The sequence below is a fragment of the Antennarius striatus genome, chromosome 2, assembly GCF_040054535.1.
Source record: "Antennarius striatus isolate MH-2024 chromosome 2, ASM4005453v1, whole genome shotgun sequence".
Lineage (NCBI taxonomy): Eukaryota > Metazoa > Chordata > Actinopteri > Lophiiformes > Antennariidae > Antennarius > Antennarius striatus.
In genome coordinates this window covers 2359419-2376092 of record NC_090777.1, presented here as the reverse complement: position 1 = coordinate 2376092, position 16674 = coordinate 2359419, and the positions used below count along the sequence as shown (strand labels likewise).

The window sequence follows — 16674 nt, the reverse complement described above, 5'->3', positions numbered from 1 at the left end:
TTTTCCTTTTGAGGGATGTTAACGGTAGAGACACCAAAATGCGTTTTAAGGCCCGGGTGGATCAGCTGTTCACACCTTATTAGGAGGCAAACCCCACACGTCACGTGATTAGAGTCAAAATCAGATTGTGAGTCCTGTGATGAAGGAAGACGGGACATCTTCTCTCTCCTTGGATGGTCTGACACATCTATCCAGGGTGGAGGTCAGAGGTCACACCCTGGACAGATCACTAGAACGCTTCCACAGAGCCGTGAGTCATTCAGAGTCACCTGTTCAGGTGGTGGTTTGTAGGGGGTGGGGGGGAGCCGGATCCTCAGTAACCCACATGACAGTGACAGAAACCCCCGTCCTGATGCTGGAGGTCTTCGTCTGAGGCGCCGGTGAGAACCACGGGTTTTACACGCCCACGAGATCAGAGACGGGTCAGGAGCGAAACAAGTGGAGCCAAATTAGATTTAGCTCCATCCCAGGAAGGAGGGGGAGAAAATGACACTCACATCAGAGACACGTTTTCTTTTTTTTTGCGTTTGCCCCAGACGTCGTCAGCTCTCCCTGAGCGTTAGCAGACACTTATTGTTCCCGCTTCATCCCACAGTAAGTCGATTTGAGAGGACGGCGAAGAACCAAATGTGATTTGTGGAAATGAGGGTTCATTTCCCGCTTTGGAACAAATACGGCTCCTTAAATATGAAGCTCATTTACATGCATGAGGCGCCGCGCTGCTCTCCTATACACGTCCCTCTGGGTCGTACATCACGCTGTGTTTAAGAGCCTCTGGCGATCCTGTTGTGGAGAACGTTCACAGTAACGTGAATAAACCGGGTTTTTAGCTTTCAATAACATCGGATTTTATCTGTGCCGCTGCTGCGTCCTGAAGGAGGCCGTAAACTAAAGAAAATCCAAGTGTGTTGTTGCTCTAAGGGATGAAACCCCTTCATTTAATTGTATTTCTGATATATGGGGGGGGGCTGCTAATATTCAGTGTGATTTATCAAACCTAAAGTATTGATTTGTAATTTTAATTTTGATGTAAATACACTGTTTCTGTGGCTGTTTCCTGGTTCTCTCAGCATCCCCTGTGTATTTGCTACTAGTGCGCCCCCTAGTGGGCTGGATCTCAACTGGAGGACAGTTTTGCTCCACACAGTGTCGTTTTTATTCCCTGTTTCTGACATAACTGAGTAAATACATGCATTCTGATGTGTGTGTTTCATACTAGAGATAGATGTGGCTATCATATGAAATTAAAATGTGATATTTTGATTTCACTACATTATTACAAAGCAGTGCAGAGATAAAAAAGCACCAACCAGAGCCATCGTTCTTCATCTACCTCGCTTCCGTGTTCAGTTCCTAACCCCAGCGTGTTTCTGCGTTGCAGGATGAGGCCTTCGGCGCCGTAGGCCCCCCGCTAACCGGAGACATGTTCTGAGGACAAGATCTCAACCATGAAAGGGTTCGGAGCCAACCGCAGTCGCCACCTGTCCGACTCGTGCGAACCAGCCAGATGCCCCCAGAAGGCCCTCTGCCCTTTGAACTCTGACCCTCACAGCTCCTTCCTCCTGAGCCCGACCATAAACCACTATGGCACTCTGGACCCCCACCTCCACCAGTGCACCCCCACCAGCCCCACCAGCTTGACCCCCGACTGCCTGCTGCCCTTCAGCGAGATGTCCAACAGCAGCACGTTTCCTCGTCTTCACTTCACCTCCCAGACGGAGCAGGTGGACTGTTCCCAGGCCTGCATGGCCGCCGCCGCCACCGCGGGGGGGGTGGGACACGGCAGCAGAGCGGGTACTCTCACCAACTCCTTGTCCATGGGAATGGGCCTGGGTCTGGGCCTCACCGGCGCTCACATGATCACCAGCGGCTCGGCGACCATCTCCTCGGCGGCGGCGGCCAAGATGAACCGGTTGCCCTCCAACCTGCTGGACCAGCTGGAGCGACACCTCCCCCTGCAGCGCGACGGCTTCAGCACGCTTCAGTTCCACCGGGGGCGCATGTCCAAGCAGCGCAGCGAGAGCCCCGGGCGGATACGACACCTCATGCACTCTGTCCAGAAGCTGTTCGCCAAGTCGCAGTCGCTGGAGAACTCGGCCTTCAAAAGCAACTTGAATGGGCGCTCGGCTGGAGGGGGGGCGGGAACTATGGAGGATCGACCCACCCGTAGGAGCAAGAGTAAAGACAGGGCTAAACCTGAGGGGCAGAAGCAGAAGGCCAGGCCCGCCGCCCTCAGCCTCTGGAGCTCAGACGACGCTCTGGACACGGACGCCATCAAGTCCGGCACCATCGCCGTGGGCTACAGGAACCCCCTGAGCATGATGACGCTGGGGAGGGCGGTGTCCGACAGCCAGGCCCGACACATCCCCCAGGGCTACCACACCATCTCCGCACACACCCTCAAGACCTCAAAAAGCAGCGGCGACCTCAAGTTCCTGGCGTGTCCGTCGGTACAGGTGGGCTCCAAAGAAGAGGAGGGCAGGGGCAGGGGGGGCAAGGACGACACGCTGGTGAAGAGGGGGGCGTGGTCCACGCTCACCTTGAGTCAGGCCAGGCAGGTGCTGCAGAAGGGCTCGGCCACCGTCAACAGGACGCTCCTGAAGTCCAAATCGTGCCACCAGGACCTGACGCAGCAGTTCCTGCAGGTAGGGGGTCCAGTGGAGGCGTGTCTCCATCAAATGCATCAGATGTAGGTCTGTCTCCATCAAATGCATCAAATGTAGGTCTGTCTCCATCAAATGCATCAAATGTAGGTCTGTATCCATCAAATGCATCAAATGTAGGTCTGTCTCCATCAAATGCATCAAATGTAGGTCTGTCTCCATCAAATGCATCAAATGTAGGTCTGTCTCCATCAAATGCATCAAATGTAGGTCTGTCTCGGTGCCGTTTTCCCTTCACAGGCTGCTATTGGTTTCTTAATCTTGAAGGAATTGATGCCAGTGGAACATTTGTTTTCAGTATATTTATGATTTTCTCACATTGAGGAAGTTTGATGGGGAAAAAAGTATTTTTTCAGATTTGAGCTTCAGCAAATTTCATATAACAATGGAGATTTATTCTATTCTATATATTTATATACAGTATACAGGAAGTCCTCAACATATGAACATAATTGTTCAGAAAGGTTGTTTGTAAGTTGAATTGTTCATTATTTCAAAGTCAGCTTTATGGTCAAGTGTACCGTATACGCACGATATACAGCACAGTTTAAATTGTAGTTCTCTCTGATCCATGGTAAACAAGCAGCACAAAAACAGGCAGTACAACACAGGTAGTACAACACAGGTAGTACAACACAGGTAGTACAACACAGGTAGTACATTTTTTTATTACAGTGTTTTCTCAAAAACCGACAGTGCGCCTTATAATCCAGTGTGTCTTATATATGAGAACGGATTTAGGATGGGCCGTTCATTGAAGGTGCGCCTTGTAGTCCAGTGTGCCTTAAAGTGCAGAAAATAGTGTAAATTTCAATTGATAATCGACACTTGAGGTAATTTAAATACCATTACTACTCTAAATATGAAAATACTTTAAGCGCATCCACTTACGGCCAGAGTCAGCTGTTGGCGATTGATTAATCATCATTCCTTTAACGTTTGCATGGATTCTTTCATGATTTCCCAAAGGTTTCAGAGTGTCACTAGATTATATCAGTTAACTGGTATTTCTGTTAATCTATATTAATCTTCCTCATTATTTGTTTTTTTTTTTAACCATAAATCATTCATTCTTCATCATATTTTCTTCAAATGTATGTGTTCAGCATCATTCTTCCAACAATAAGTGAACGACACAAACCATTAAACACAGACAGTTGCTGACTGAATCATGATTCATGTGCTCATTATTCATGTGCTGAGCTTCTCAACCCGACTGGTTTCCCGGTGCAGGTCCCGCTGGGGGACTGGACGGGGACGCTGGGTCGGGGCCGGGCCAGAGGAGCTGAGATCCCGTGTCGGAGGATGCGCAGCGGCAGCTACGTCAAAGCCATGGGGGACTTAGAGGACAGCGAGGAGTCCGAGGGAAGCCCCAAACCCTCCCCGAAGTCTGCAGCCCGTCGCCATAGCTACCTGAAGGCCACCCAGCACTCCCTGAGCGAACAGCAGCCGCCCCCACCTCCACGCAAGTGAGTCCCACAGCTCAGCAAACCAGCTAATCCTAGTCCCATGAATACGTGGATTAGGAGGAACGTTGTTTAACCAAACTTGTGTTTTTTTAACTTAATATTATTAACTAGAAAGGCTTTGATTTTAGAGTGAAATCTGTGGGAAGACTCTTTCTCGTGTTCCAAAGCTGTCCACTAGGGGGCAGCACTTTACCATAAATGACTCTGGATGTGCCAAAACAAGCTGAAACCTTCTGCTCATGGAGGTCTAGGTGCAGACAGATGAGAAGCACATGAAGCAGCATGCAGTGGAGCATCTTTATTATTATCAGAGGCAGCAGGAGATGACATTCTGACATGTTTTCACCCCATCGCCCACACGACAGGCCGCGCTGCTACGCCCTCATGCGGGAGGACTATTTGTGGTCGCCACTGCAGAGTGCGTGCTCTATGCAGCATCTGAGGTCAGTGTCATTCCCAGGCAGGCAGTTTGGCCCTCAACCCACCCTACGACCACCCCCCTCCACCTGGTTTGACCCCACCCTCCCAGAACGCTTCCACTCTGCTCCCCTTTCCCCCGTTTTTACCTCACTGGTGTGTTTTTGCTTCACGCTAACCCGTTTCCTGAAGCCCTGGAAATGCTTCCACCACAGCTTCACATGATACAAAGCCACTAACAGGACAAGTCTGAACATCAGCACCTCAAAAATGTCTTAGTCCGAGGGTTGATTTATGAATATGTGAAAGAATTCTTTCTCAAAAATGGGTGAAACAAATTTAAAAATCCATAAAACCTTAATTTTATCAATATCCACTTTGCTGCAAATTTAAAAAGGATTAAGTTTGTTAGTTTAGAACGGGGGGGGGGGGGGGGTCAAACTCATTTCACTGGGGGCCACATCAGTATCAAAGGGCCAGATGTAACTAATAAATGTAACTAAATGTAACTCAGTGTAATGTAACTAAATGTAACTACTCCTTGATGTAACTAATAAATGTAACTAAATGTAACTCAGTGTAATGTAACTAAATGTAACTACTCCTTAATGTAACTAATAAATGTAACTAAATGTAACTCAGTGTAATGTAACTAAATGTAACTACTCCTTAATGTAACTAATAAATGTAACTAAATGTAACTCAGTGTAATGTAACTAAATGTAACTACTCCTTAATGTAACTAATAAATGTAACTAAATGTAACTCAGTGTAATGTAACTAAATGTAACTACTCCTTAATGTAACTAATAAATGTAACTAAATGTAACTCAGTGTAATTAACTAAATGTAACTACTCCTTAATGTAACTAATAAATGTAACTAAATGTAACTCAGTGTAATTAACTAAATGTAACTACTCCTTAATGTAACTAATAAATGTAACTAAATGTAACTCAGTGTAATGTAACTAAATGTAACTACTCCTTAATGTGACTAATAAATGTAACTAAATGTAACTCAGTGTAATGTAACTAAATGTAACTACTCCTTAATGTTAAATAACTGAATTTCTGACTGATTCTAGTTCCAAACATTACAGTTAGACAGAAAAAACATGTTTGTTTGTTTCTCTGTTCTAACATAAATCCTTTTAATTTGTCAGGTTATAAAACCCACAGAACTCCATCAATCAAGGATCATCAATCAATAAAGAAAAATAACATCAGACACAAGTTAGGACATTAACTTTGTTCACAACGTTTAGTAAGAGTTCAAATGGACTGAAATAGTGCATTGTGGGAAATGTTGTTTTGGTCAAAACACTTTTGACCTATTAATTTTTAGACACTCTGACCTTTAATTCTCTTGTGGGCCACATTAAATGATGTTGAGGGCCACATGTGGCCCCCGGGCCTTGAGTTTGACACATATAGTTTATGATATCTTATGGAAACCGAACATGACAGTTTGATTTTCATTGAGTTGTGAACACAGAAAAATTAAACTCCAGGTCACCTGTTTTTGCCAAAGAAACCTTTACCCATAAATCATTGCGTTCATTTTAGAGTCGACCACGTATCACTGTTAACTTAAACACACAGACGAACCTCCAGAATGTGATGTAGTTCCTCCTGGATGCTAAAAGTTTACGGCGGCCCTCCTTCATTCCCTTTACTCCTGCAGCTCCCTGCCGTCCCTGAAGGAGCTGCCGACCAACCGGAGTCTGGATAACCTGGACTGCCTGGTGAGCCCGCTGGAGGCCCCCCCACGCCGCAGGAACGATGACTTCAGCCAGCGCTCCGGAACACTGGGCAGAGGCTCTGGAACACTGGGCAGAGGCGCCAGCGCTCAGGTAGGTAGTCACGTGATACCGTACACACATTCTATTGGCTGACGGCGTCAGGAAGTGTTCTACGTTCCGTGAGTCTCAGACTTGTGTGAGACACAAAAGTGTTTTAAACAGTCTATCAGAGTCTTTTAAAGGTAATACAGATAGAAGGTGGTTTAATATCAGTATGGGGGGGTTCATGAACGTTTACATTACCGTAAATACAAGCAAACCTTTGTTTTGGAACGCTTTAGACATCGAACAAATCAGAATTCGACCAAAAAATTCTGAATTTTTTTGTCTTAGAAGTCCAACAAAATTTGGAAGTTGAATGTGAAACAAACGCTTTTTTCTGGCCACCGAGTGCGAGAAAAGTCGAGAAAAGTCAAGAGAACACGTGGCACTAATGTGCTTTTTAGTTTACTGTATTCAATAATTTTTTACTTAATCTGCGTTCCATTGCCTACGGTACGAGTTATGGTACCGTAAACTTCTGTCCAAAAGACGAACTAGTACCTTAGGCTGGAACGTATTAACCACGAGGAATGAGGGGTCACTATAAAATGAATATACAGTATTTTCTGTACTATAAGGCGCACCTAAAATCCTTTAATTTTCACATAAACCGACAGTGCGTCTTATAATCCAGTGTGTCTTATATATGAAAACAGTTTTAAAATAGGCCACTCATCGGATGTGCGCCTTATAATCCAGTGAGTTATATAGTGCGGAAAATACTGTACATACTTATAATAGATCGCTCCAGATTTACTGAGGTAAAGCTATAAAGTGAGGTAAATATAATTTATCTAAATGAACATTTGTGAAAAACGTTAACCCAGTTCTCCAAGTTTGAAACTACAATGAGAGAATATTTAAATGTACAGAGGGTCTGATGACACCGTTGAGATACGATTAAACCAGGCCAGGAAAAGCCGGAGGAACTGAAGTGATGTTTGCAGAATGTCTTGTAAAAATCCATCAGTGAGGTCGGACCGGGATGCAAACATGCTTTAACAAAGAGGCCGCGTTATCAGGCGCCTCCAAGCCGACAGGCGTCACGAACAGTTGGGTCGAGCTGATCTGACGGGATTATTATTCTGGTTTCTACACCGCCCACAACTAGTTCATGTTTGCTTCAGACGTATTCAACATGAAACTATTGCTACCGGCAGGTTCTGCGTCTTTTTATTCCCCACGATCAAACGCGTCAGAGGTTTCTGGGTGTCACCGTTTATTCCCATCACACAATGACAACACAGACCCACACAGTACAGAAATACTGACACAAAGCTATTTTAAGTAAGTCGTACAACTCTGCAGAAATATTTTGATACCGCCACCGCAGCAGGAGGAAAAAAGCTGCACTTCATTGTCTTCTTACGCATTGAAGTTTTTGCTTCATTCGAATGCAAAGAAGCTCCAAAAGCAAATTGCTCTCATTTACATAAGTACCATTCTGAATACTCTGAGTGTAACTTTACACCAACAATCCTGGAGACGATATTACATGTATTTCATACCAAATTGATTCAACCTGTATGTGGCTGCTAGTGACTTTCTAGATATGATGATTTTGATTTAAAAGAAATACTCCCATGCCTTTAACTATGTCTTTTCCACTGTGGCATTGGGACGTTAGTTTGCCCCCTCCAGCAGCAGCTGTATTTGTCCTGCGTGCTTGATTCCAAGTCTGCCCTCTGCCCTCAGCGTGCAGGTCTGCACACACTCTTTCAGGTTTGCGGGCAGGGCTTTGGGCACGCGTTGCACTACTATGAGGGGGAATCGCAGGCAGTGGAGGCTCTGGATCTGCCGGCCCCCACGTGCTTCCGCTCACGCAGCCACAGCTATCTGCGGGCCATCCAGGCGGGCTGCTCCCAGGATGAAGACACGGCCTCCCTGGACTCCGACTCGCCCCCTCCCACCGCCGCCGGCTACAGCTCCAGCACCCGTGAGTACCAGAGAGGATGAGGAGGGCATTAAAACATGAAGTTTACCCCTGCTTCATTACTGTAGGAAAAGTAAACTAAGTAGAACAATTCACTGACTTACATCAAAAATACAAACTTTATTTTCTTTAAAAGTGCTAAATTATGTAAAACTGTTGATATTAAAAATTAAATTTCAATTTAGCTTGATTAAGGATTTTTCACTTTATCGTTCAAAGGTAAGTATTAGTGCAGCATCGTGGATGAGACAACAACGGGACTCATGAGTGAAGCCGTTACCATGGCAGCAGGACTCAGATGTGTGACCGCTTCCTCCGTAATCGATTGATTTTCATTGTATGTTTGATTTATGGCAAACTTTCAACTCCTTAATGTTTGGTAGAATTTACAACCACATGATCTTATCAAGTGGATTTCAAAGCTCAGTTCAAAATCATGTCAGTCATGTAAAATCTTTTTATAAAACAATTCTATGAGCAGTCACACAAATGCTGGAACATGAAATGAAAATCAATCATATCTTGTTATTATTTTAGGTTTGAAAGAAAGGTGAGGTTCCATATGTAGAGATCTATTTTAAATATGAAGGTGTTATCTAATGTATTGGTTGTTTTTATATTGAGGTTAAGAACAAATAAATTATTGAGGTGGACTGCAAATAATTTGGACAAAGAGAAATCCACCGTGGATGTAGTGACTGCATGTGGTGTAGGACTTTTAGTGTCGGGCACAATAAAGAGAAAATATATGTCCTGACAGAATATAAATGAAAATAAAATAACTAAGAATGTCTGGTGTTAAATCTTACAAACACAAACATGACCAGAGCTGATGATGTGGACACAGCTTTTCTTTCTCGATTTACTTAAATAATAAATTCCCTACAAATTATAATATAATGATGCTTGTATATGTAAATGTATTAAAATTGCAGACTGTAATCCTGTATGCCCACGTCATACAGTATACTGTATTGTTTTCAGTTATTAATCTCCTGTGTGTGATGGAGGTGGGGTTCGTTGAATTTGTCTCAATAACAATTTCAAGCGTGATCGGTCGCATATACTAAATGTGGGTTTATTTTACATAGCGTAACTCAGACATGCTAGACTGTCAATCTTATAATGGAAATTATTATCGTTTAAATTATTCTTATAATAGTGGGAAAAGCTGGAAACGCGTCTTTTAAACATATCTTATTGTTCTCTTACCTGGTGCTCACAATGGATATTAATGAGCGTCATGGAGACTCGAATGTTTTCCCCGCGGCGTCGGAGCAGAAATGAAGCGCACCTAGTCGCTAAACACGTCACGTAGAACGTCTGTCCAATCACGTTTCACCTTGATCACATCGATGACCAGAAGCGTCCAATCGGGTGTCAGAGAGCTGTTACGGTGGAACGTGGACTCCAATCCTTGTTGTCCAGGGCGTGTCGTACAAATCTTTTCTTCAGTGGCGCTGTCTGTCACTGCGGGGCATCGGAACCGTCCGCAGCTCGTCGCTCCGGTTCGAACGACCGCAAGATACGGATTTACCGCCACCCAGCACACAGTAAGGGCTTCCGGCTTCTTCCAGACTCGGGTTTCAGGTTGAAGCTGCCCGATTCTGTCGCTTTGTTGGCAGCACCAGGCTAACGGGAGCTAGCTTCGGCTAAATGTGGGTTAGCTTGCTAGCGTGAATGAAGAAAGGATGAACGTTGCGGGGAGATGCTAGCAGCGAGCCGAGGAGAGCACGAAGCCAGCGGCGGGAGGACACCTCCCATCCCCGAAGCCTCATGCTAACGATAGCACAGCTAGCAGCTCCAGCTAACCGGTACCGACAGTCCGGACCAGCTTTACCCAGCCAGCACGTCTGGTACGGCGGGCAGCTAATGCGATTAGTGATGCCAGGTGGTCCGATGGGGAGGGTTCCATTTCCGGACACGGACCGTTCAAGGAAACGAGAAAAGGAAGAGAAGTCACACGAATTCACGATTATTTATCCTTGTGGTTTCGCGTAGTGACAGAATCTTCACGTTAATGTCGATCAAAGTGACGGCAGACGAGTTTTCCTGTCATTCCAGGCCAACAAGTGAAAGTGATGCGAGTTGAGAGGCTGGAGGACACGGTCCCGTTTAGCCTGAGCGCTAACCCGGGTCCCTCGGGTTCTACCTGGGCTTCAGTTTTTATTCCCACTGGGAACAGATTCCACCTTAACACCAGCGGATCCAGCATCTGATCCACAAACCGGTTTCCACTTCAGTTTTTTCCTAAACGTGTCGTTTCAATCAGCTGCTGGGCACCACGTGTTCGTAGAGGTGAGGACAGGATCAATCATTGATCAGCCTCCCAGCTGATGAACTTTACAGGCTTTTACAAGGAGCACCTGACCAGAGAGGGATGTGCTCACCAGATTAACACACACACACACACACACACACACACACACACACATTTAGTTCCTGTCCTACAGGCTTGTCTTTGCTGACCTTTGCAAACAGACGTGAACATGTGACAGAAGTCCTGTTAATACTGAAGTGCTGTTTTGTTCATCAGCAGGAATCAGGTGTCTGATTTAGGACCAGAAGAAAGGTATGGAAATAAATGGAAAATAACTACTGTAGTTGAAAAAGTGGATCACTAAAACCAGATTGATTCACGGTCCCTCCACCTGAACGTCTTCAAACCCAATTTTTACGTCCCGCTTCAAAGTGGTGATGTAACTGTCAGTGTTCGTGTGTCCGTCCGTTAATCCGACAAATATCTTCACACCCGTTCAGATAGAAAGAGGAAACTAAAAGCTCATGACTCAGGATGACTCAGGATGAAGATGAGATGATGACCTTGACCTTGAGAAAACTAGGTCAAGGTCAAAGTTTAACTTTTGTACACTCAGGAACCGGATAAGATAGATGAGGGAGAAGGCCAGTGTAAGACCATAGATCAAAGTTAGTGCTTTGATCTATGACAGTAGGTCAGAGCACTGAGTGTTGTGGGATGTTGCGGTCTCTGACTGCTTCGGTTCTTGCTTGATAATTTTCTTTTGTCTGGTATCTCAAACTTTGTGCTTAGACGTGTGGCTTTGATCTGGAACGCTCCCGCGAGCGCTTCGTTGTTGTAGGAAGGTGTGTCCGTGGGATCCAGCCACACGTTGTCTGTCCTACCGTGGATAGACCGTGAGTCATCCTCAGTGAGTCACCGTCAGCGATGAGGTCATGCTCTGATGGAATGGGTGAGGTGAGCAGCGCGGGTTTCAGGCAGGTCAACAGCAGGCGCTCTTCCTCCTGACGCGTTCGAGTGCTCTCCTGTTCGCTGCGTTGCCTCATCTCTCTGCAGACGTTGTGTTTCTAGTCCGTCGTTCCACTTCTCACAAACTGCTGGCAGAACTGAATGAAAATGTCCAGATGCTTTTTTCTTTGAGTCACAGCTGAACTTAAGACGATTTTCATGTTAATGTTCTCACATTATTTCCAGTCGTCAGGCAGGGCAGAAATTCCAGTGGCTTTCAGGGGAAGAGGAGACACTTTATTCGTTTGTAGCCCGATGCTTTTGACTTGAATGACATTTTTACGTCCCGTTTCAGAGCGGTGATGTCAGTGATCAAAGTTAGTGCTTTGATCAATGGCAGTAGGTCAGAGCTCTAGCTTTGATCTATGGTCTTTGATCTACCTATGATTTGATCTACTTATGCACTAGCTTTGATCTATGGTCAAAGTGCGTGCATAGCTCTGACCTACCCTGAAAGGTGAAGTCTATGCACTAGTCAGGTACTACTTTCAGGGTATCCTGACCTACCCTGGAAGTAGGTCAGGGTAAGTTGCAGGATGTTGCGGTCTGTGACCGCCTTGGTTCTTGTTGATGAATTGTGTAGGTCTTATTATTTATAACATTTCCTGTCCCGTGGTCCCAGGCTTCTGAGCTCTTTAACTTAGATGGACCAGCTGTGGTAACGGAACAGTTGCTCCGGTAGTGACGTCTACCTGGAGGCTCCCGGTGTGACACCCTGACCGTAGAGACGCTCAACAGATTACCGTGACCCAAACTTGACCCTCTTCAGCGGGTCAACCCGAGGACCACAGTCGGTCTGCAGGAAATCAGCCTCACAGCAGATGAGACGGCCGGTCTGGTTTTAGTTGGCCTACCCTCCTGCTCCTTTGTGTTGTGTAATCAAAAGGCTTTTTCCAACCTGAATGCCAGTCATTACAAACCGACCGGCCGTGTTGGTGTCTCAGCGGGTGGCCGTGGCCCACATTCTTTGTTTTTCCATCCACAAAGCGTTCCAGAGACTCCTCATCTGATCCTGGAGACGGTTTGTCACAAACTAAAGAGCAGGAATGGTGCGAGGAGAGAATGAATTCACACACAGTGACTCGTGTGTATCAGAACCCTCTGGAGAGCCTGGCCTGCAGTCTGGAGCCAACACGAGGGTTCCTGGCGTCTGTTGATCTACTGATGCTCTGCTCTTCTGTTTAAAGCTTCACCGAGTTCAGCGTTTGTACTCCCTGGTCAACACTAGCTGACTGTGTTCTTGTGTGTTTGATCCGATGGAAGTCTCGGTCAGCCACGCCTTCGTCGTCTTAGCCGCTATCCCGTTTTTTAAATGTGTTGCTGTGAGACTCTTGATGCAAAGCCAGGATAATCTAATCTCATCATAATCAGGATTTGTCAAACCCAAACGGCTCCATCCGGAACCACACGGTTTCTCCTGCTCTGCTTCCAGAAGGCTCCGTTGGTCTTCAGGACGGTCCATTATGAGCAGTTAGGCTCCGCTGTCAGGCCCATTAGCGGTTATCTGATAGCTCTCAGACGGATCCCGCGCTGCTATCGGAAGTCATGCAGCTTAGTTAACATTTAATGATCATGGCAGTGTTTAAAACGTGATTGTTTTCAGAGTACGATAAAGCACACGTGTTCTCAAACAAGACCTCCATCATTCCTGATGTCACAATGTGAAGTAGGATATTAGGAATCATAGATATTCATTCACACGTCTTAAAGAGATCGCGAGTTCCTGAATTGTCTGGGCTGAAGTTAACGTGTGAAGTGTTGAAGGATGGTGTTGGATCACGAGGACATTTGAACCTACTTTGTGTTGGTTTATTTCACTGATGCCTTTTAAAGGCATTGATCAGTGACACCTTCGCTACTGTCGTCTTCCTCCGTCTGTCAAAAGGGAACGTGAGCCGTTCTGGGTTCTTCTGGGTCGGCTGTGCCTGTTTCAGTCACCAACAGTTGGTTTTTTTGGATAGAGTCTTATTCTTGCATTCCTTTGTCAGGAATCAGCTGTGATACAGGAACATGTGGTGACTGAAGGTTTAGCTGACTCTGCTGCAGAAACCCCGGGTTGGGGCAGTTAAATCTCTTAATTACCTCTTACCACTGTACTCCTAGGAAGATATGCAGCCAGAAATCACATCATATATCACTCTAGAACTGCAAAACCATATTTTTTGCTATTCATAAAGGGCAGAACAGAACCTGTGATCGTGCGACTAAATGGTCTTAACCAGTATTTAGACTCTTTTCATCATTAATTATTGACCTGAGTGACGATTGCTTGCAGCAGTCATGGGGGAGAGATGACCCGTTACTGGAAATGTATTAATCAACCGTCAGCTCTTAATGTGAGCGTAAGAGGTGCAACACGAATGCATCAACACACAATTATTATTAAGAGGTGTGTGTTGAGCAAAACACACAAGCTTGAGGAATGTTGTGCATCTCTGCCACAAACATTCAAGAATAAACGCTCTGTTGTTGGTGCGGTCTATTCTCTGAGGTGTACGAGCGACCGGTGAACGACACGGGACGGATCCCACTGCCGTGTTTGTGTTTTCTGTTTCCTGTGGAACTGAATGAGGTTTTTTACCGGTGCTGTGACTCACATGCTCACAATTACAGGGTGTTGGTTTAGGGGGCTGTTCAGCGGCGAGCCAGGAATCTCTCTCTCTCGCTGAGGGAAGCGTTTTGTCCCGTCGTGTGCGACACTGAGTGTTTGTGTAAAAGAACTCATCGGCTGTTTGCTTTGCAAATTTTTCAGTCATGTGTTAACAGTCAGCTGTTTAAAGGGTTTCTACACTAACCTGTCTCAACGTTGGGTTCATGTCGTCATGTATTCAACTGCATCCGTCACCACAGCCCTGTGGTCAGACTGATAACACCCGACAGGAATCCGTCCCGCTCCTCATCCCGGAGTCAGATTGTGTTGGGCCGTTTCAGTCGGGAGAATAGTGTTGGATATTTTTTCTTCTTTCCCAATTCTGCTCATCCAGTTCAGGCTGTTCCCTTCACATTGTTGACTCAAACCATCGAGAACTGATGTCATCACGTCCCGGGAAGCGGTGATACTGTAATTGTCAGTGTTCGTGTGTTCGTCCGTCCACCAAATATCTTCAAAACCGTCACAACCAGAGACGTGTTTTCCATGTAAATGCCCTAATCCGTTCCAGGCCCACAAAAATTCAGACATAAATGTTTAATAAAGCATAAAAATGCATCAAAACATGTAACAAATACATGTTACAATTAGATTATTACACAATAAATGATAGTTGTGTGTAACGTAAAAAACAAAGAGTAAAGAATAAAATGATGGTCATTAACCTTTTAACTGCTGTCCTCATTGTTTTTTGCCCTCTTTGGTTCATGCCCTCTTGCCCCCCCATGAACAACAGAGTGAATTCTAGTCCTCCTTCTGAACTTCTCCAACCACCCACGTGACGCCTTAAACTCCTTAAACGTCCTTTTGTTTTAATAACGTGGTGATTGTAGATGCATTACGGCCATATTCTTTGGTGAGATCAACCAAACGCATCCCTTTTTCAGGCTTTTCTATCATCTCTTTATTTGTTTGTACGACAAAAAAACTCTTTTCTTCGTCTTTTCTTTTCCTCTTTTCTCCGTCACTTTCTTGGGGTCCATAGTGAATCCTCTAAAAGTTAATATATTTATGTAAAACTATCAGAACACCTCACGGGTCGAGGGCCGAATGACGAGGACGCTGCATAGACACTGATCTAGCTCCACACAGAGGTCCCTCTCAGCCAATGGGATGCCAGGATGCTAGGTAATAGCCAATGGCAGAGCAGCTATGAGAATGTTGCATTCAGGAACCTGTGGGAGATTCGAGTATCAGCCGATACTGTGTTTTTACATTACGTAAGTCGAAATTTTTTTCATAACTAGAGGAAATATTTTCCTGCAGAGAAAGTTCACTAGTAGAGGTACCACTGTATTGTAAATTTATTTGCACATATCTCAGGAACAGGATAAGATAGAAAGACGAAACACAATGCGTTATATTCAGGGAGGCAAGGGGATGAAAATTAGATCACAACATTGACCTTGAAAATTAAAAAAATAGGTCGAGGTCAAATTTTCACTTTCATACCTTTTTTAGGTACGTTTCTCTGAAACCCGATGAGATATAATCACACAAAAAAAAACATTTTCAGGAAGCGAGAGGGTAAAAAATGTGACGATGACCTTCACCGGTGTTGTTCCCGTCTCTGACTGCCTTGTTCAGATCCGTTCTGCTCGTGAGGCAGGTTGGTCCTGTCTACTTACTGCTGGAGCTAAAGGTCTGTCACCGTTGTTAGCCTTGTAAGATAGATCCCCGGAGGCCGGCGGACGTCATCGGCACGCCGCCGCCACCGGCAGGTTTCCAGGAAGTGTTTAACGATTTAATTCCAGCCTGACAGGCGAAGTCCAGGTTGTAATGGAGCCACGTTGACGGTGTGTGTTCTGTGATAAACAGCAGCTGACCTGTGGTGTTCCTTCAGCAGACGAGGAGCACGTTCTCCACTCCCGTCTCACTTCCTGGTTCTTTGTTTCCTGCTTCCTGCAGTCGGCAGCAGAAAGGCTCCTCCGCCCGTCCCCCCCCGCTCCACCCCCAAGCCCCTCATCTCCGTCACGGTGCAGAGCAGCACCGAATCGGCCCAGGACACGTACCTCGACCGGCAGGACCGCGGCAGCGACTCCAACAGCCAATCAGGACACAGCAACTCCTCCGACAGTCTCTGTAGCATCCGCATCGGCAGTCTGGGAACGGGCGCCCGCCCCCCGCCGGCCCCCGCCTCCGCTGCAGGGTCTTTACCTCCTGTCCCGGCTCCTCGTGAGCTCCCCGTTGCCACGCCCACAGCTGTCGCCACGCCCACCCCCTCCACCACGCCCACCACCACCTCGACGTACACCCAGCACCACAATGAGACACCAACCATTTTTGTCACCCTAGACCAGCCCCCAACTGCCCCCAAGAGGAAACTGTCCTCTATTGGAATTCAGGTGAGGTGTCACACACACACACACACACACACACACACACACACACACACACCTGTACCTGACGGTTTGCTGTTGTGTGTGTT

General features: G+C 46.0%; 1 protein-coding gene across 1 annotated transcript in view; it reads left to right on the top strand.

Moving 5' to 3' along the window:
- The window catches only part of dlgap4a (discs, large (Drosophila) homolog-associated protein 4a), a 57768-nt gene that overhangs the window by 37134 nt on the left and 3960 nt on the right, over positions 1-16674 (top strand). Inside the window, exons 2-7 of the mRNA XM_068305277.1 lie at positions 1382-2645; positions 3897-4132; positions 4498-4575; positions 6236-6404; positions 8091-8331; positions 16155-16591. Coding sequence (XP_068161378.1) covers positions 1449-2645; positions 3897-4132; positions 4498-4575; positions 6236-6404; positions 8091-8331; positions 16155-16591 — 2358 coding nt within the window. The 5' untranslated portion in view covers positions 1382-1448. The remainder of the gene's footprint in view (positions 1-1381; positions 2646-3896; positions 4133-4497; positions 4576-6235; positions 6405-8090; positions 8332-16154; positions 16592-16674) is intronic.